We start from the raw sequence: 20,979 nt of genomic DNA, 5'->3' as shown, positions 1-20,979 counted from the left end.
TTTCGAGTTGGCTGTAAATAATTGGCACGTACAGTTTAAAAATATTAAATTGATTAATATCTGACTTTGAAACAAAAAGTCAGTCCATAATAACATGTTGTCATATTCGGTGGTTTTTAGGAAAATAAATTTTATTCGACATATCTTAAGAAAATTTTAAAAATGCGTTGAAAAAAATATTTTTGTAACAAATTCAAAGTTTTGCTATGGGGAAATGGTAAATATGCATATCGGAGTTCATAAAAAGTTTTTACGTTTGAAGCTATCTCAATATTTATTTACTTAGGAACAATTATAATTATATGTCTATTTATTTTCAGATTGAAAACAAAGTATTGTTTTTAATCAACAGGATTTTGCCTAGACCAACATCTTTGGCATTAATTAAAAAATCGTATAAGTGCATCAGCTTTAATACCGGATTAATACCTTCCCCATGCAAAACAACATGCAGCAACAGTTCATATTTAGGCCAACAAAAGTTTCAATTAAATTTCTCCCAGTTGGATCCAAACAGAAACAACAAACACAATCTGCTACAACAATCAACATTCTCACTGGACTTACTTAAAACTTTTACGGTCGCTAAAAAAGATCCAAATAGGAAAAAAAAACGTGTCCCTAAATTGATATTACTGCAAAATCCCTTTAGATGGCTGATGACAAAAATCGATTTTAGTGTGTTGAGAAGTGTATGGGATCCATCATTTACTGAAAAGGAATTCAAATTTGGTACTAAACAGGTATGTGTGTCATGTGTTCCTTCTGTCTATTTTTTAGTATTTACGGCTTTACCTTAAGAGTGATATTCATAATATGTTTAGGCAATATCGCGAGTAACTCAAGTAATAAGTGACGGCAAGTATGAGGACCTAAACGGTCTTCTTACGAAGCCTGCGCGTTTAAGTCTGCTCAGGGAATTGGAGCGGAACTGGAATAATCGGCACCGCGCACTGCTAGCACTCAAACACGAAGATATACAGATATCTTCGCCAAGGAAAGTGTACTTCATACGGATTGCCGGTACTTACATATGAATGAAATGTTCAAATTTATTAAATTTATTTAGATAAATCACATTCAGTCCAAAAAGTTACTTTTTTTTATTCTAATCATGATAGTTATCAATTTTTAACTTATTCTTTTCACGTTTTTATTTATCACGTTCCGTTTATCAAAGTTTTTATCCAAATTGTAGATTAGTAGTTGCCCACAGAATCTATTTTATCTGGGTTAATATTTTCTTGGTTCCAGATAAAAAGTTCTGCGATGTTGATATGTCTTTTCTGGCTCTCAAATGGACACCGATAAATGCCGTCGACTCGTTGATATTTACTGAGATTTTCGCGAGATTTCATCGCGAATACACACCGAACTGCATTCCAGAGTGGACCATAGCTTACTTTAAAATAACACGTTTTGAAGTTCTGCGACGATAGATATTTAATTCAAAGTAACAATAAGTTGAACCATTATTTTAATAACAATACCATATTGAGTTCGTAACATTAACATTTAAAGTGTAACGTAATAGAAACGTGTAAAAGATACAAAATAATTATATGAACACATATGTATGGCGATAAATTATATGTCTAGTAAAAGTTTGTATGGATCTTCGAGGTATTGTTTCAAGGCGTTTGAAAATCTCGCCATCGTAACTCCGTCCACCACACGATGGTCCGCCGACCAACTCACAGTCAGTATATGAGATTTAGTCACTTCGCCCTCGGAATTAAATCGGGGTAATACCTGCAAAAAAGGAACCATTAAGTAAATAAATGTGGGTAATAATTATAACAACTAAAATATGCAATTGAAGATCTTATTTAATTCTAGAAAAATCTATAAATGGATATTCGACTAAAATTGGGTAGTATCTTTAACACCGTTTTCAAAATATAAAAATAACATCTTTGGTACTACTAGTAAAAATGGCAAATTGCAATTAAAAGTAGCGAAAATACTTGGATTTTCAATTAAAAAAATTAAATGTAATTTTGGTACCTGTATTTTTCCGAGGGCGCCAATGGAAACCTGCGGTGGGACGATCACTGGCTTTGCATAAGTGCCTCCGACCTAAAAAATATTTTGAAATTTCATATTGAAATAAAACATATAACCTAATGGAATTTATTGTAACTAATTATAATAAAAGTAATAAAAACGTATACACAATAATCATTGTTTTACTCACAATGCCAATATTTGATAACGTGAAAGTTCCTCCTGATAAATCATTTAATCCAAGTTGACCTTTTGTGCCTTTTTCTTGTAAAATATTTAGTTCTCTTGCAATATCAAGAATGGTTTTATGTTGTACATTCTGAAATTATTGTAAACAATGATATGAAGAAAACACTTTAATCAAATAAAGGTACGCAGTGTCAAAATCAATAAGTTTTGTAAGTAATGCTTACTTTTATAACTGGTACTACTAATCCATTAGGCGTATCCATTGCTATACCAATGTTATGATTAGCTTTGTAAGTGAGATTTTCACAGGCCGCGTCTAAGCTGCTGTTTAAAACTGGGTAAGCAGTTAGAGCTAATGATGAGGCTTTAATAATAATGGGCATATAAGTGAGCTTCACTCCTCTCTCCTGAGCTATAACTTTCAAACTCTCTCTCGATTCTACCAATTTTGTAACATCGTATTCATCACTGAGTCCAAAATGAGGTATTTTCTGTAAAAGTTTTAAAATTGACATGCATAACAAATTACTATTGCTTACAATATTTTTTGGAAAATTTATTTCTGCCTTACCATTGCTTCTGTCATGGATTTAACCATGGCTTTTGTAAATCCAGTAATTGGTACTATTTTATCTTCTAAGATTTCTTCAATTTTAACACTGCCAATAGATATAGGCATTGGTTTCGCTTCCACGGAAAGGGCGCTGGGAATTTCATTAGATTTATCAGCTGATATATTCAAATGTGCTAAAACATCTTCTTTGAGTATTCTTCCGTTTCTTCCACTTGGATTGATGGTACCTAAATCTACCTAGAAACAGAATTAAGAAGTAATTCTCATTAATTCATTTAAATTTAAATTATTCAAGGGAACCGTTTTTTACTTTAAATTGAGCTGCAATTCTTCTCACAGCCGGTGTAGTGAGTACTTTGACTTTCTGAGTTGTTTGACTTTGTGTTTTGGAGACTTCGACCTCATTTTCCGTGTCTGAATCTGAGGATGACTCTGAAAATTACATTCCAAAAAAATAATCAATATGATTGATGTAACTAGACTCTTATATGATAGATCTCTTAAAATGTGTAAATTTTCTTGGTTAAATATCAGAGACTAGGACTTTTCAATACCAAGTCGTTTCGTACACATTTTGTAAGCAACTGTGATGATTTATTGGGTACTCAAGAATCTATTTACTTTAAATAGAAATGTTTCAAAAGTTAAACCGTTTAATATAAAAGTTACCTTCATCAGGTGTAGAATCGAGATCAATATCAACAAGTGGTTGTCCGACGAGTGCCGTCTGATCAACTTCGTGGTATATTTTGGTGATGACACCATCGTACCTACTGGTGATCGTCACCGCTGCTTTGTCGCTCTGCACTTCGCAAATGTTGTCAAATTGTTGGACTTTGTCACCAACTTTGATGAACCTAAAATAAATACAGAGGGTTAGATGTTATTTGTATAAGATGTTGGACAATCTTTTTTCACAAATCTGTTTTATAACGTTACGAAAACGTTCTCACAAATTTTCAGACTAACCAAGGAAAATAATTGAAATTATAATTTCATCATGTCTTTGAGATAGTTTTAAACAAATTACTTAACAACAAAACTTTATCGTAAGTTATTTGCAGGGGTCGCGATAGAACACACGAAAGTGATAAGAAATTGATAAAGATACGCTACATATTTGTATCTTAGACTACGTAATGCCAAAATATAGGAATTAATTTACTCTATTCTGATTATCTAAACTGTTTAATATGTAAGACCTATTCAAGTTGATTAGTATGTTAACGTGTTTTAAATTTAAAATTTTATGACTGCAATGAACTCTTGCTTGAGTGGTTACTTTTTTGTTCATGAACATTTTACATGGTTTAAATTGATTCCGTTTACCCAAAATTTTTTCAGACCTTTTATACTTAGATTTTATTTTAAATTGATATCTAATGCAATCGCTATTACCATTCTTTGATAACCACTTCTCGTATGCCTTCCCCAATGTCTGATAATTTGAATGCAACGGTTTTATTTAAAACCTTTGTCGTGTGAAAATATCTATGATTTATTTTGTTATCTTCTATTGAATGAAGATGTATGGCACCGCAATAGCGCACCGCTTGAAGCCTTTTCTGAAATTTGAAAAAAGAAACGTATGAAAATAAGTAGATTGTAGATAAAATATGCAAACTTGTAAACGTTTCCTTATCTTTTGGATAATAATCAAGAGTGGTGGTAATACTCCATGAATTTTATTTTTAATTGTTTACATTGATTAAGAACCATGTTATTAGCATCAAAAACGATTTAATCAACTGAATATATTAAAGATTTATTTGTACTATTAATAGATGACATTTAATGATTGTTAGTACAGTACAGTACACCTTTTAAAAGAAGTGCACATTAAAGTAATAGAATAGAAGTAAAAACAAACCATTTATTTATTTTCTAAAGTAATATTTAAATGAGCAAAGACCTGTCCCACCATATTGCAAATTGTCTAATGACAAATAAACGTGTAAAATATGTCATGGAAATATCGGATTTTGGTCCCTTATCTGACTGTGACGTCACTTTTAAGCTATCTGAGCCTTTATCAGCCAGTGGTGGACAACCCCTTAGCATTACAGTGTTTCGTGTATTTCTTTACTGAACAACATGTTTAAAAGATTTATTAATCAGTCGTGTATTTAAGAAAATAATCTTCGAGATCGATCTTCGCTCAACTTTTGTATTTGTAATACGATGTAAAGAACAAAATTATGGGTACTACATAGTTACATGCAATTTAAAGCTGTAAAATAATTCTTATAGGTAGGTAGCTAATTAAAAATCAATTCCAAATGCTAAATGTCAAGGTGATATTTTTTTATCATTAAATCATCATCATCATCATCATCATTAAATCAAAATCGCCCATTTACTGTTTTATTGCGATAATTTTATTAGTAGGCACGATATTATCAAGCGATAACGTAATTTATTATTTACTTTTGATAACTTTCGGGTTTGTTTTGTGCGCGTTATCTTACCCGTATGCGAGAGAGCGAGATGTTGGGCAAAAAGTGAAGTCGAACGTCACGTTCGTACCAATAAAGTTTGACCACTCCAAGTTTTATAACCGGCTTAGAACACTTCGCATACCGGTTGATGAAATATCTATATAAGTACTCGTATGTAGTTTGATTTAATTTATTTACAACACGTTAGAAAACTTAGGTTAAGTTTATTCTGTCGAGTACAATTGGTATTATTATTTCTACAAAAATGTTTTATGTTTACCAAAAAGTATATTTTGTTGACATATTGATATGGTAAAAACTGTTTAAACACGGCAATATCCAAGGTAATAATAAAACACTTACACTTTGCACAAACAGACACAATTTTCTACATTTGTTCACGTTTTTTAAATTAACAAACAACTTTCTCATCACAAAAGCCATGGCGTGAAACTTAAAGTAATAGAGTAGATATAAAATTAATGTTGTCCAACACGTCTCATGACGCCATTCCAGTTCGCCCGCTCGCGCGGCTCTGCCGCTATCGCCTCCAAAATTATCAACGCCTTTGGCATTGATTAACATATTAAACAATTATAAAGTTATATATTTCAACGTCTTCAACCGTCATTTGTAGTATAAATCGAGGTCAGCGCACAACTGACAAGGTATAGAATACTCTGACCGTTGTGCAAATAATTATGGTTTTAGAATTTAAGATAGATGCAAATGCGGTTTGTTAACTTGATGATAAGTTGTATTAGTGGTTGTTGAGAATATTATAAACTAACATAAAGTGTATAGTTGATAACATCTTAACATCTCAACCATACATAATTATATGTATGGTTGAGATATTATCTTATCGAGGCAGTTAAAGGTTATGTTAATTTTATCTGATTGCGCAAAGCTTGTGTTTACTTACGTATACTCGACGTCTCAGAGGTTACTGTACTGTACTAAAATAACGAAATAACATATATTCTTACTAATTCGTTTGCAGGTTTTAAATAAGACTGTTCAAGTACTTACTGAAGGAACAAGCAGTTCCATTTGGCTTTTGGCAGGCTTTGAAGCCATTGCATTAACGTTATAGGACGATAAGTTAAAAGTGAAAACCTAGTTATCACTTTTGATGAGTTAGATCTTAATAATTTAATCAGCGTTTACGTTTTTTAAAATTAATTTGGGGGATCATAAAAAATACAATAATAAGCAATTGTTTTTATTAAAGACATAATAAACATGTTAATAAAGTGAATAAATACAATAATGTATAATCGATAACGGTAATGTTATGACAAAACGCTGGGCAACCCATGAGACTGCGGTGTTACCAGATCTCGAGTAAGTACGAGACATACACGACTCCTATACGTGCACTAGCAGCTAGTGTTTATCACAGAGATGTTCTGTTCACTTCCATTACAAAGTCCTTTTCATACTGCTGTTTTCGTGAAGATTGAAAATAGAAGGCAGATTTGTGCTCCATTACTTAATTATAACGTACATTTATTTTACAATAGTTGTGTTCCGAAATGAAAAGAACGAATGTAAATTCGTGATACTGGATGGATGTTTTAAAAAAATGTTTTAGCAATCATATATAGTCTATGGTGTTCTATTAGTTGTTTATGGGATGGAATCATGAAGTACATGTATTCAAAAACACGGTTAAATATTTTCTCAAAATAACAAATTGTATTACAATAGTTAAACAAAAATACAAAAGTCGCAATACGTCACTATTGCTATGCGTTTCACAAAAGGCTAATTAATTGCGAATATAATTATCATATAGCTCATGTCCGTAACATATATCTAATTTAAACAATATAGCTTTTACATGCGGTTTCATTTATTAAAATAATTTGTGTTAACAAGAAACAATAGTAGTATCTTGATATTTTATACCATTTAGTAAAAAATAGTTGCGATAAACAGTTATCTAATTTTTAACGGTATTATACTTTATGTTTGTACTAGGTTATTTGTGTTTAAGTGCGGGTGTTCCTCAAACGCATTCATAATTATAATTACGTACATAATTGAAGCAACATATACATTCAAATTAGGGTTGTAACGAAGGCGATTTTAACGGAAGTGGATCCGGATGCGGAGGCGAAGGGATTCCTGCAGAAGCGGAGGTTAACGGAAGCGGAAGCGGAGGTCAATAATAAAATATTAATTGCGATTTATTAAAGAAATAAAAACTAAAACTATGTTAATTCAAAATACAGATTGGTACATAATTACAAGATACAGTTTATTATGCAAATGTAATGTATAACAATTATAGTTAGTTGACATATCACGGCCGCGGGGGCCGCATAAACGATACCTAATCGCCCCACTCGCGTTAAAGACGTAAATTAACCTTCGTTATAACTCCGCATAAGAAATAACGGAAGCGGAAGCGGATGCGGTGTTACATCTCTTGCGATAGTTCCGCACTTGCGAGTGAAGAAGCGGAGATTCGTTGCAACCCTAACTCAAATTAGCATTAAATAAAAAATAAATCCACATAAGAGTATAAGTAATACCTTATAATAAGAAATTGTCAAGTAATTTTTCATTTACAAAATCTAGCATACAAATAGTTGCAGTTATTCATACATCGCAGAGTGTCATAAATTGCTGTTTAACAAATAATTCCATTAGTTTAATAAATAACTGTAATGTATATTAATAATAAATTACTTAGATTATTTTATTAAAGTGATTGGAAGAATATGATGTTTACAAATCACAACACGTCGATGATTTTATATAAGAGTTAATTTATAATAAGGAAGACAAGTTTAAAACAACGGTATCTGAAAACTAAGTTATTGTAACTTTACAGCAACACCTAAGTAAACCAATATTAAGAAATGGAAGTATTCAACATCATTATTTACTGTAACGTCTTATTGTATTTCAAATTAATTTATATTATTTAATGTAAAATACGTTTGGAGGATCAAGTGAATTTATTAGCAAATAGCAGTGATAACTTTAGAGGTTATATCTACTTGTACTTGAAGATGTTTTTTCATCTTTATTAAAACAGTATTCCGCTGGCTGTTGACACTTGTTTAAAAAAAGTGAACCAACAAAACCCGGGTAAGCAGAATTTCAATTGTATTCGTTCCACATGTCTCTATATTTACTGGTACATATTTTTTTATACAGTCCTCTTACTCGTATGTTATGTCGTTACTTATCCAGATCTTATAAAACCATATATGACAAAAATACACGATTCAAAAAGCTTTCAAATATACTTTTATTCAAATCTAGCGAGTTTAACGCTTAGAATTTGTTCGTAAAATTTGATAATTAAAAATGTAATGTTTTTAATCTTAACAATTTATATTTCAAATCTAGGTGTTAAGTTATCAAAATTTCACTAGCCTTTCCAATGTTTATAAATACCATAAGAGCAAGGCATAAACTTTTATATATTCAAAAATCTGTTAGAGAGATGTACCACTCCAGCCTTACGCAATCGATAAACCGTAAAAAGTTTACAAATTGTTATCGTGTTGTAAAATTTATCACAACATCGCATTCTTCATTCGCAATATAAATAAAATGTACGTTAATAAAGTTGTGCCATTATTAATTAATGTATTCGGAGATGATGTTGAGAATCGCATTATCATAAAACGAGGAACGATATGTATTATGCGAATGATAAAAATGTAGTTAGACGATTGTTGAAAAGAATATCAAACGTAGTTAACATGAGTTGAGTTTAAAAAGAGCTTGGGTGGTAATATCTACTCCATGTATATCCGTGAGTCGAGTATCGCAAGTCGTAATGAGTGTTCGCACGGCTAACATTAATACGGGCACTACTTGTCCGTCTATTCTGACACCATACAGTTATAAAGCGACGACAACAACAACTAAACACCGACGTGAATTAATATTTCATAGTTGTGATGACATCTAAATATAATTCCTAATCACCACCAAGTTACACGATGACTTTAAGTTAGATACTAGAAGCGGAGATTGTATGAATTGTTTATTGTATCCAAATACAGGGTGTGTTATTTTGAATGTGCGTTTATGAATCTTAATAAAATTGTGCCACAGTAAATAGGTTCACATCAACTTAAATATGACATTAAAATCTGTACAACCATTACTGACTTTTAAAATTGTTCAGTAGTACTTATGAATTTGTAAGAACGTTGAATTTTTTCTCTCGTTACAATTCATATTTGGTCAAATATAAATCCATAAGACATACCATTCGTTGTAATTGTAATGTATTGTAAAATGTTTATAATTAAAAAAATGATCGATAAGAACCAGATGTACATTTTATAAGTGAAATTCAATAACAAAAAGTCAATATTCTTCTGTTATAATTTAGGCCTCAACTGTATTTATTTGTACAAGGCGGAATAAAAGAAACTTTATTTTAGATCGCCCGGTCCCGGTGCTAACACATAGTGTATTATACAAGTTATTCAAGCATTGATTAAGACTATGTAACATAGTTACTATACAACATTTAATGACTGTAATTATAAATTAAGTGACCGCTTGTATTACGAGATTAGAATAAGGAACACGAAAATAGATATAATTTTTATGATCAACGTACTGAATATGAAATTTTTTGCAGTAACTTTTAAGATATTATCACGAGTTTAACACATTTAATATACAAGTACTAACTAATAAACAATTACATTATAACATTACAATATTTTAGAATCTCGTATTTGATACACAAATACCATGGAAATTAAGTCACGATCGCGTACATCTTGTCGTGTTCGTATTTACTTCTCTCTCAATCGCTCGTATCGTATCGATAACTCTCAGTTCTATCGATCCGATCGTTATTTTATATAGAGCTATTACAACGCTTGAGCGGTTTTATTTTCAAATGCAACATACGATACAAAATACATTTTATTCTAGCTATGTAAATCTACTTCTCACATAATAATTACATTTTATATTAAGTATGTTATTCTGAAAATTCAACAATTTTAGCAGTCTGTATCACTTCACACCGACGACGTGTCTCTGTCACTTGCGATGGAACGTCCCACTCCCGAACATTCGGCACTTTTCGAGCGAACATAAGCTACATATTACACGTGTATACTGTTCTATTAGGAAGCTCTTTTTTAAACAGGCAATATAAAATTATTATTTTCTTATAGCGTTTAGTTTTCACTAGTCTCATGTTAGCATTTTTCCTTATCGGTTCGTTTAATTGTAAATACAAATGTATGCGTTTAAAAGTCTGTCATGTGTGGCGGTGTGGTTCGCTCGAATGGGGGTAGATGTCAGGGGGAGAGTATGGATGTGGGCGTGTCGGCGTGGGACCTGTGGGGACTATAGGGGGTGTGCGTGGTCTGCGGGGCGGCAACGAGCGGCACCAGCTCGGGCTGGAGCCGCGGCCCGCGTCACACAGCCGGCTCAACCGCGCTCGGCGTCTCCGCAAATTTGACCTCGCGACGTCGGCTCGCGGCCGGCTGCAGGCTGGCCGGGGGCGGCTGCAGGCTCGCCGACGACGCCTGCGCAACTAGCCGCGGCGGTAACATGGCGCGCCCAAACGGCGACTGCCGCAGGAACTGGCGCGCCACCACCGGCTGCCAATACGAGCTCCCTGAAATATTTAAACATTTTTAAGCGTTGTACGTGTGTGTTGCTTTCGACATATTTATATATCAAGATGGTTAACAGAGGCCTATAAAGAAGTGGTATGGTACCTTTTGGCGCGGCGGTCCTCGATCGCCAGGCGAGGCTGCGCAGGCGACCGCGCGCGCCCTCGTGAACGGCGTCCACGCTGGCGGAGCGCGTAAGGTGCGCGGGCACGCCCTCGCTCTCCCCCGCACCAGCTATGCCCAGGCCCTCACTCACCGAGTACAACTTGTGTGTTATATCTTTCCCTGTAATAAAAAATTACAACAACATTTTAGATAGACTTCAATACAATTTGTGCTCAGCAAGTGTGTATATGATTGTGTGCACATTGGTACCTCATTATTCGATTCAATGAGTACGCTTTTGAATTCACATCAGTGCGCTGGGTAACCATTCGCTTTGAAGCGCTAGTATTATGTGAATACGATTCGTTTCTGTGTAAAAATATTGGGTTCGTCTGTATACTATATTTATGTCTGATGTCGAAATTGTAGTACATAACGTACCTATGAGGCAGTCGAGAACGACCTTAAGTGCCGGGCGATGTCGCAGCACGCGCTCGAGGCGCATGCGCGGCCAGCACACGCACGTGCACACCTCCTCTGCCACCACGCTCACCTGCACCACGCATACACACATTCACATATTGAAAATAATCATTACCATTCTTACCTTATAAACATTGAACTAATTCGAACGAATGCGATTTGAGTAAATCGTTTTTGGAAAACAAGAAATGACGTTGCTCATATTATTACTAGTTACTTAAATGACAAGTAAGCAAGCAGTGTATGCCCAGTGTTAGACTAAAATTATAGAGATTTCATTTTCATATTGTCTTTGAAGGATTTAATTTAAGCTACGTGTACGAATACGTGTCACGAGGTTAGTCCTAAATTGGGGAATTAGGAATTAATTGCATTCTTGGGTCTCACATTAGTGGACTGTACGTCTCAGATCTGTGTTCCCTTGCAATATTTAATTTTCCTTCTATAGTTTGTTGCTTGGAAAAATTACTACTCAAACTCGCAAAATAATATCTTTTAAAATCGTACAAATATCATCAAGTAAAATATTAATGAACCCTGCAAATCCGAAATTTTATGAAAATTGCAAACTACACCAAGTATTATAATTGGAAATACAAAACAGTTTATCTTGCAATCTGACTAAAACAGTTTCAGATCTAAATAATTCATTTAAAACTGAATAAATGTTATTGTAATTATTTCGGTAGATAAATCCTCGGTTGGGGGCCTAATCTATTATTCATGGGTTGAGTCGGAATTATTCAACCTGAGTGGATGCGGAATTACAATGAGCTGTTACTACGTTCTGTTACTAACAAATGACTTTTGCACCTATTGTTTCTTAGCTGTGAAAAGGTTAATGTTCAACTCCTGTCACTTCAACAACCGACGTTGATTAAAGGGCAATCAGAAATAAACTGTATTCTTGCTGAAGGTCTCAAAACTTTGTATAGTTTGTTACATACATGTAGAGCTACAACAATGACGTTGATAAGATTTACATGCAAAAGTAGTTTCCTGTTTCCAACCTTATCCGCGATTGTGTTCACATGCAAGCGTCGCCACAAATCTGATACTAAACTTGAAGGTTAGATTGCGGTTGACCCTATTAATGTTCGGCTAATACGTGTTTCGGTTTTAGCATTGAGCTACGATAAAATAATTTTAAACAAGGTTTTGTTTATATTAATTTAATACATTACCAGCATTGTGTAACATGATCACAGTTTCTTTAATAACTACAACCTCTCACATAATCATAATAACAATATTATTATTTGGTATTTCTTCTTAAAATTACGTCTGGCACTTTTTCCAGGTAATTACGTTTTTTTCATAACTGTGGACAAATGAACAATGCGTCTTTGGAATTTATAAAAATAATGTGTATGTTACCTGGAAGACATCGTCAGATTGTTCCCGGTTCGCCTCCCATTCCGGCGAGTCCACGAACTGATATGGCTGTATGTAGTGCAAATGCGTCTCGTCACAGCTCACTCGCATTCTGTATACCAACACAGATAAATTAAATTAACGTCACTAATTCACATTCTTAAAATCAGTTTCACATCAGTACATCTTTGAAAAATTTTCTTTTCTATGTGCTGCCAAATCAAAGATAAAATTATTATACAAGTGTTTTTGTCTATTAGACGTATACATAACATGTCTGTATTCTCGAAGACCAAATAGAAAAATCGTTGAACTGAATAAAATTTTACTGTCGTTCTCTCTTTCTATGTCTTTTGTTGCCAAATATTTTTTATTATCCATACGAATGAATTAAAAACATAGTGGTTTTAAAGTTAATATAGATAATAGTATACCGAGAATTTCCCCAGAGATCGCGACGGACACACCTATCGCCGACGCAGACGACGTTAATGTGCAATGTGCATATGCTAAATTAGTTCGCATACACTTAGTCCATAAACTAAAGTATCCATAAAAACAACACCAATTTAAGAGTAATTAAATACAATGAGCTATGTGCAAATATTTTGCATAACGTTGGTTTTAGAAACAAGTTCATAGAGTCCACTGGTGGACGCAAAACATCGAATTCATCATAAATAGGTCTCATCATAATGAAGAACAATGTTTTTATAACATAAATACTTAGTAATGAGAACTCAAATACTGGTTTCCAAATAATTTGGCTGGGAATTTTGGTATATAACTGAAGTATGTTCATATGTTGCACGTCAGCCTTGAATATAACGCATGTGTGGTGCTAGCTCACCGTACCGTATCGCCTGCACTCGTTTCTGGTACAAATTAACGTAATTATTTGCGGCCGCAGCGCCCTGCATAAGACGCTTTTGTATGCGATTTTAAAGTAATTAAGTATTTCGCTTTAAATTATTTTCCCGAGCCCCGAGTGCCGCCTACTCCAGTTTACTGTGCATTTAATTAATAAAAACACGACTCTTCGATTGTACTTCAGAATGTGTCGTGGAAATATTTGATTAAAATATCAACACTCGATAGTTTTATATGTATTTCAGGTTCAGGGAGTTTAATATCGTAATGTGTTCCAAAGTAATTACTTACGTGTTGTATATTTCATTTATTATGTCAAATAACATTACATATTACAGTATTCCCAAACGACTTGTAAGGGAATTGAAAACTGTAGACGCTTGCATTACTGGCATTGGCCAGGCCCTCAAGTAATATACGAGTATAAAATGTACAGACGGACTCGTCCCGTCTATAGAGACCGTTTTCATACTGACCGCTGCTCTATTTGCGAAACATCTTCATGTAGATAGCTTTTAAATTATTAACCACCCGATAAGTTTGAGTAAACATTTTGTTATCTTTTTTTTTAATATGCAACATATATTATCTATATTAAATTCTCTATCTAATGTATTACAGAGATAAAAACTATGGGTAAACTTCATTTTTTTTAAATTACGAAGTAATTATTTTTAAAGAGGGGTATCAAAGCTAATTAGAATTGAATGGAGGTCCGTGGTCTCTGTCTACACCTCTATATTACAGACGTTAGTTATATCGTTACAATGAATCTATGTAAGGTTTACATTCGCTATAAGAAATTCCTTTACCATTCCGTCATTATTATCCAACACGGAAGCTGTTTTCGAAGTTACGTGATTCCACGTGAATAAGTTTAAGGTAGAGGGGGAGACTTCTGCGTATCAAGTCACGTGTCGCGTGTTACGAATGAAGTTACATGTGGCGATACGAAACAGGACATGTATGCTTTGGTTTTGAAACTTTATTGAATGTTTTCTCGTATATTGTAAGTGTAATTAGTGTTTTTAATAGTATTGCTTCTTCGTATCTGTGATCTAAGTAATATAGACCCTATGCTATGGCTAATCTCGTGACCATTTTTCCCATTTTTTCTCCCAGCTAAACATTAGTAATTTTCTTATCTTCAAACTACACGGTTACAGATATCTGTAGATGTTTGTAACATATGCCTAATTAATATATATCTTTAATATAACAAATACATTTAAATATACATACTTTCCCTTTAGGAGAATTGAAAGCCTTTCATCGGCGGGCGTGACGTCCTCAATCGCGTAGGCCTCGCCCGCCTCGAGCCGCACGAGCCTCGCCTCGCGTGTTAGCTCCTGGAAGTGCTTCTTGTTCACCTTCAGTGGTTTGAAAAGCTTCAGGTATAGGTCCGTCAATTCCAGCGATAGCGCCGGTGGAAGAAATCTGCAACAGTGTTACAATGAGTCCCTTAAGCGAGGCGATATTTAACTGTGGAGAAAAGTATCCATGTCATAGTTGGACAGTGTCAAATATTAACGAAAGCGATGTCGTTACCTTATAATTAAAAAAACCGAGTGCATCGAGTTGACGAGGAGCACGGCGAGACTCCAGGCTAGGATGTCAGGCGCGCAGACTTCGGCGCCCGCCCACATCGCCATTAGCACCGCACCCGCCGCCGCCAGTGCGCGCAGCACCAGAATACTTTGTTTAAAGTGCTTGGGCACGAAGAATGCCAGCGCGAAGCACAAGTTCGCCGCCTATACACAACGATAACCTTTTACAAGATAAATATTTTTGAAATCCTTTTTTAATGTTATGAATCTGACCTGAAATAGATCCTGCTGTGCGCTGGTCCACTTGGCACAGAACCAGTGGTCGTCGTGGTCATCGGCAGCGGCATTCAGCAGCTCGAAGTCGGTGTCGTTGGGGCGCGTCGCGTTGTAGGCCAGCGTGGCGTTGAACCAGGGTGCGACGGACGCCGGCGCGGGCGCGGCGGCCATGCTGCGCTTGCGCCCCGCCCGCGCTCGGCCGCCGGCCCCCCCGCGCTCCTCGCGCACGCTCGCGCGCTTCTCACCCGCCCACAGGAGACGATTCAGCTGGGCTCTGGCCTTCACTATTACCAGCTCCATCCCCACGCACTGCGACCGACTGCCGCACCAGTTGCCTCTACTTCCTACCTACATAACAATACAGTTTTAGAGTTTATTATCCAAAGATATTGCCAGTGAAAGGAAACTCAAATTAGGTAGCCTAACTAAATAGGAAAATAATATTTCATTGGTACGAGATTTTAGTTCGATAAAGGTGGAAGGCTTTGTTGCAATAATGCATATTTTATTTAGTAAATAAATGAAGTAGATTGGATGAAGAGACATTGTAAGCACTGCTGACTATTAGAGCTTTGATTTGCAAAGTCATAAATGTTTATCGCTTATTAGTTGTAGTAAAATCCCTGACAATTGCTTTTATCTCTATTGTGAACAAGTTTTTCCAATCCTTATACTTCTTAGTATACTATAATTTTATCGACAATTTTTTTTATAACTCTTATACATATATCTATCCTATTATTGTCCAATTAAAAAATCGGTGTTGTGTTTCGTTAAAACAAAAAAGTCTACAATCGTTTCAGTATGACCTTAGTCAGTAATCGGATTAGCCTTGAAGTTCAATAGCTGGCAGTTTGACTTAGCCTTTGCCGTCTTAATTCTAAAAATAAAAAATCAGTCAATGAAAAAATATAACTTTCTAGTTATTTCATAGATATTTCTCAGAACTGTTACAATATAACATTTACGATCCTAAATTGTAGACACATTAAAAGAAAGTAACATAAAGGGGCAGAGAATAATTTACTATTTATTGTACCCGTAACATTCTTCGTACTCTACTAGCAATTGATACAAAATTGTGTTGCATATAAACATAGTAACAAGTTATAAATATACATTGATATTGAATGAAGAGTATTTAGGTCACAGTATTGGTCCCCTCACTATTAACATTTTGAACGCGTAGCTCCGTAGCAACGTTGCTACGACGCTCGTCCGCTACGAATATTATTTAAGCACCGCACGCTTCTTTAATATTACTTTCACAAGAACCCTAAACTTTGTTCTGATTTTTTATTGCTTTATTATATATTTGCATATTTACGTGTTGCATTTAAATTATGCAAATCAATCGTAAAATATCCGTCTTTTCAATATTGAACTTTGTAACCTTGGCTTATTTTTCGGTAAAATAAAAGTATTAATTTAACCATATTTGAACCTAAATTAGGCAAATGCAAAGCCATTTTCAAGTACCACAATACAAAATGACTAACTGATAAAACGAAACCATCTAGGAATTCAAGTAAGTTCTTTGAATACATAGTTTTCGAAAGGTTCTTTGCATTGTATAATGCAGTTTAGAGTGGAGCCGTTTGGGCGGTCCGTTATCCGCTACGTTTCCGTCGACGTAAGTCATCGTGGGTGAAGGGGTGCGCGGGGGTAGGAGCCGAGGGCAGGGGGCTCGTTATCGTCCCATGCATCGTCGCATTTGCATCAAATTGCATTACCTCAGGTCACTACGGTCGACACATTCCTATTAAACGGCATTTTTGATAGGAGCGCAGTTTTTACAGCGCTCTACATTGTGCCACCACTTAATGGCCTGTTTTATTATACAACATTTCAATAATACTATTCGAAATGTGAAGTTAATATTGTAAGAAACTTTTTATGAGACTTTACGAGCTGCGAGTGTAAAATATTTACATTTTAAAGACATACATTTTAATTGGTACAAAATAAAACTGCAGTCCTTGTTTTTGTTTAAGTAATTTGTTTCAATTTTATACGATGGAACATGTTAGTTTCTTTTTGACAATAGGTTCTGCTTATTAAGATTACATTAATAAAGATTAATTTCTTCATGATTCTTGCAATTAGTTAAAAATTATTGCTTGTTTTTATTAAGTCGCAATATATATCTTATGAGAGGTTTATGCATAATAAATATCTTGAATACAAAATATGAATAGGACCAAATCTAACGGATAAGAACGTCTCACAAAAGGGACCACCAGAATTACAGGCACTGAGCCAATATTATGTGCCAATTATTCCCCTTCTATCATCAACCTCATTATCAACAGTTTATGAGTCGTTATGGCAGACGGCGCTCAATGTCCTTGTTTTCGACTCCATTAACGATTACCTTTTGTACAAGTCATTATTTTTATGTCCTTTCATACATTTATTTTTTTCCTGTGGCAAGTTTGTTTTCAATGCACTGACGAGTAACTTGATTGATGCATAAAATGAATCGAGTGAACTAAACTGCTGACTTGGCAATTGTATGTTTACTGGTATTATTTTAAAACATGTGTATCTATTCGGTCTTTAAGCATTTTATAATGTAAAATATAAAATGATAGGTAATAAAATAGATCAGTTCAAAATTGGAAGATTCAAGGTGATAATTACGCGCGAAAATTATGATAGTTTTTAATAAATACATGGTATCATTGAAAATTCCAAAACTAGAGAAGGATAGTTTGTTTACTCAGTATTAGTTGGCTCAAGATCCAACCGACGGTTAAAAATCACATCGATATTTGCCACGAAAGCATTACGTGATTCAAATACAGGCAGCTGGGTGACGCTACCGAAAATATTTGACTTTGACTGTGGCCAGTAGTGTCGAATTTATTATTAAGTTTCAACCAAAATGTTTAAAGAAATAGTTACAACTATAAATTGCATTTTTGGCGATTATTTTAGTTCTGGATAATGAATTTTAATTCGCTGTTTGAAGTTCAAATTAAAAATAAATTTTAATCTTAATGTGAAAAGACTATTAAAGTGTATTTCTTCAATATTTAATAGCATTGCTGAGAACCTCCAGAGTATAAAGTTACCTTCTAATAGGAGTTAGTATCGGACGCACGCTCTCCTACATATTTATTATTTTGTTCTCCAAAGATAGTGCAAAAATAGGATTCGGTAAACGACATATTATTTTTAAAATCGACCTATCATAGACCATTTGGTAGCTCCAATCAGATTTGCTCTATTTATTTGATTCAGGGAACGAGTAGGTATTCCTAAACAGAATTTTCTAAGGTTTTTTAAGAATTAATTCTTTCAAATCAAAAAATTTCAAGAGGTTGTAATAGAATGAAGCAAAGAATTATCATTTTGATACATCTGTACCAGATTTAGGGCCAACTCAGTTTGATTCAATAGGAGGCAATATTTAAAAAATGATAGAAAAAATGATAGTTTAACTCTGTTTGGAGCATTATAAATTCGATAAAAAGTGTATCGCGGCCGCTATTACCTATCTGTCTATCAGGGCTTAATGCCGTTGATCCATCACTCATGACGGGACTATTTTATCAAATCCTTATTACCAAAGACAGTATTGATGGATAGAGTATAATTAAAAAGAAAGAGGTTTTAAGCAAGGAAAACGTATTTAAAACATACTTTTTGTATCTATGGGTCAATCAACATGGAAACTTATTTATCTTTATCTGATCTGATATCTGAATCCACTCCCTTAAACATAACCTCTTTTACACAATCTATGCATACTTTCTTCGATCTTTCTCTACCTTTGTAGTCATCCACATTCAATCTTAACACTTTCTGGTTTATGTCCCCATTGTGTAGTCGCATAACATGTCCATACCACGCTAACTATAGATTCTTTATTATCATTTATAATTAATGGGTGTTAAAAACAAGACCAGAAGAACCAGTAGTGACATATACGTATATCGGTTTTACACGTATAATACTTATACTAACTTAGTATATACAGTTTAGTAACTGACACTTCTCTTATTGATCTAGTCTATTGACTTTCTAGTCTTCAAGTACTAAGAATTAATCAATGTGAGTGCAATACGTAGGTTCACTATGTCGCTACGTACCGCCGTACTTACCGACACTTAACCTATTTCAGTGTACCTTTCTATAATTGCACTACGCTCCAGTGTGTACTTAACTAACGTTATTGTATTTTAATTGAAGGACTACTCAAGTTTCGGCTCTAACGTATAACATACTATCGTACTTAACAACAGGTATGCACCTATTATCTCTTTACCTAATATTTGTATGACTGCCAGAGATAAAAATAAATGTAAAACACTAAGGGTGAGTTGCACCATATCGCCGGTTACCGTTAAAGTTAAAATTATTTGAAATGGTAATATTTGGAATAATCTTAAAATTTACTAAGGATGAGTTACATTAACTAACTATAAACCTTAACCAGCACATTCCCGATGGTTACGTCTTCGGATGTTCATGATATTCGCTACACCAGTTTTGCGCTGGTCAAAATGACGTCATATTTGACACTAATCATAACCGCCCGATTTTGGGCGGTTATAGTTAGCGTTGCGGTTAGTGTCAGTTCGGTAGTGTCAACTGTCACAAGCTCTTATCTTCAAAAGCACAAATAATGGAAAAAGTAATGGAAAACGAAAATCTCTACTATTATCCTATACGTAATCCAGAAGAATAAAGTCTTGCGTGCTCGGAAATAATGGATTTCCAAGATGGAACTCGAAATTTGGCCAAACATTCAGTTTGGACAAATTTCGAGTGTCTAAGGGTATAGCAACAGCACTTGTCCCTTTTCTCTTATTTAAAAAAATGTCCTCCATAAAAGGACAATTTATAATATGCATTGACAGGACAATTTATAATATGGAAAATAAATAAGATGCATTTATATTTGTATAATTTTATTGCTTCATTTTTGCTACATATTTGAGTAGTAAAGTAAATACAGTTTCAATAATGGCCCAAACTAGTTTATTTTCACAAGAGTTTGCCATTTTCTCCATCTTCGTGGGCAAAAAGTTTATTTCACTATAAAATACCATGCGTATGATACATAAATATAATCGCCGAAACATGAATTTCCAAACATTTTAATTTACGTAAATGTCATTCTTGACACCAACTTGACACTTTAGTGACATTCAGGTTTAAATGTTTCCATTGTAAAAACGAAAAACACATAAAACCTCTGTGAGAATATGTTTTTGCACTTGTAGCCCTAGTATAACTTTTACGATAACCGGCGATTTGATGCAACTCACCCTAAATTTACTGTATTCCTGTGATACTAATATTCTTCTTGATTATCAGTTAATAAAATTAAAAAGAAGTATAGACGAGTATAGAAAGTTATCAATTTAATTAAAATTCACTTAGGCGTTAGTGCACGTTCATTTTTGCAGCGTGTGTATGTAGCCTTAGAATATTAGCTATTAAGTCGCGAGGAAAGGCAATTTGCTGAAAGAAAATTTGTTATC

General features: G+C 34.3%; 3 protein-coding genes across 4 annotated transcripts; 1 reads left to right on the top strand and 2 right to left on the bottom strand.

Moving 5' to 3' along the window:
• The first annotated feature begins 86 nt into the window (after positions 1-86).
• On the top strand, positions 87-1,455 carry LOC106105593 (uncharacterized protein C2orf47 homolog, mitochondrial-like). Its single transcript, XM_013285996.1, has 4 exons — positions 87-217; positions 321-743; positions 825-1,023; positions 1,255-1,455. Exons 1-4 carry the CDS (start codon positions 215-217, stop codon positions 1,437-1,439), a joined length of 810 nt encoding a protein of 269 aa, XP_013141450.1. The 5' UTR covers positions 87-214; the 3' UTR covers positions 1,440-1,455.
• A 5-nt stretch (positions 1,456-1,460) lies between these two features.
• LOC106105592 (lipoamide acyltransferase component of branched-chain alpha-keto acid dehydrogenase complex, mitochondrial) lies at positions 1,461-6,276 on the bottom strand. 2 transcript variants are annotated; one of them, XM_013285995.1, is made up of 9 exons: positions 6,241-6,276; positions 4,169-4,335; positions 3,440-3,627; positions 3,081-3,202; positions 2,768-3,007; positions 2,421-2,687; positions 2,198-2,326; positions 2,008-2,079; positions 1,461-1,752 (listed from the first exon to the last, which is right to left on the bottom strand). In XM_013285995.1, exons 1-9 carry the CDS (start codon positions 6,259-6,261, stop codon positions 1,588-1,590), a joined length of 1,371 nt encoding a protein of 456 aa, XP_013141449.1. In that variant the 5' UTR covers positions 6,262-6,276; the 3' UTR covers positions 1,461-1,587. The 2 variants fall into 2 exon arrangements, with proteins under 2 accessions (XP_013141449.1, XP_013141448.1); XM_013285994.1 differs by lacking the exon at positions 6,241-6,276 and adding an exon at positions 5,572-5,773.
• A 3,290-nt stretch (positions 6,277-9,566) lies between these two features.
• LOC106105397 (blood vessel epicardial substance-B-like) lies at positions 9,567-16,447 on the bottom strand. The gene is made up of 7 exons (XM_013285691.1): positions 15,482-16,447; positions 15,210-15,412; positions 14,904-15,098; positions 12,795-12,903; positions 11,376-11,487; positions 10,935-11,114; positions 9,567-10,831 (listed from the first exon to the last, which is right to left on the bottom strand). The coding sequence occupies exons 1-7, from the start codon at positions 15,782-15,784 to the stop codon at positions 10,629-10,631; spliced, it is 1,305 nt and encodes a 434-aa protein (XP_013141145.1). The 5' UTR covers positions 15,785-16,447; the 3' UTR covers positions 9,567-10,628.
• Between the last annotated feature and the right edge of the window lie 4,532 nt (positions 16,448-20,979).

The sequence above is a fragment of the Papilio polytes genome, unplaced genomic scaffold, assembly GCF_000836215.1.
Source record: "Papilio polytes unplaced genomic scaffold, Ppol_1.0 DF822845.1, whole genome shotgun sequence".
Taxonomy (NCBI): domain Eukaryota; kingdom Metazoa; phylum Arthropoda; class Insecta; order Lepidoptera; family Papilionidae; genus Papilio; species Papilio polytes.
This window is presented reverse-complemented; position numbering and strand designations above follow the sequence as displayed.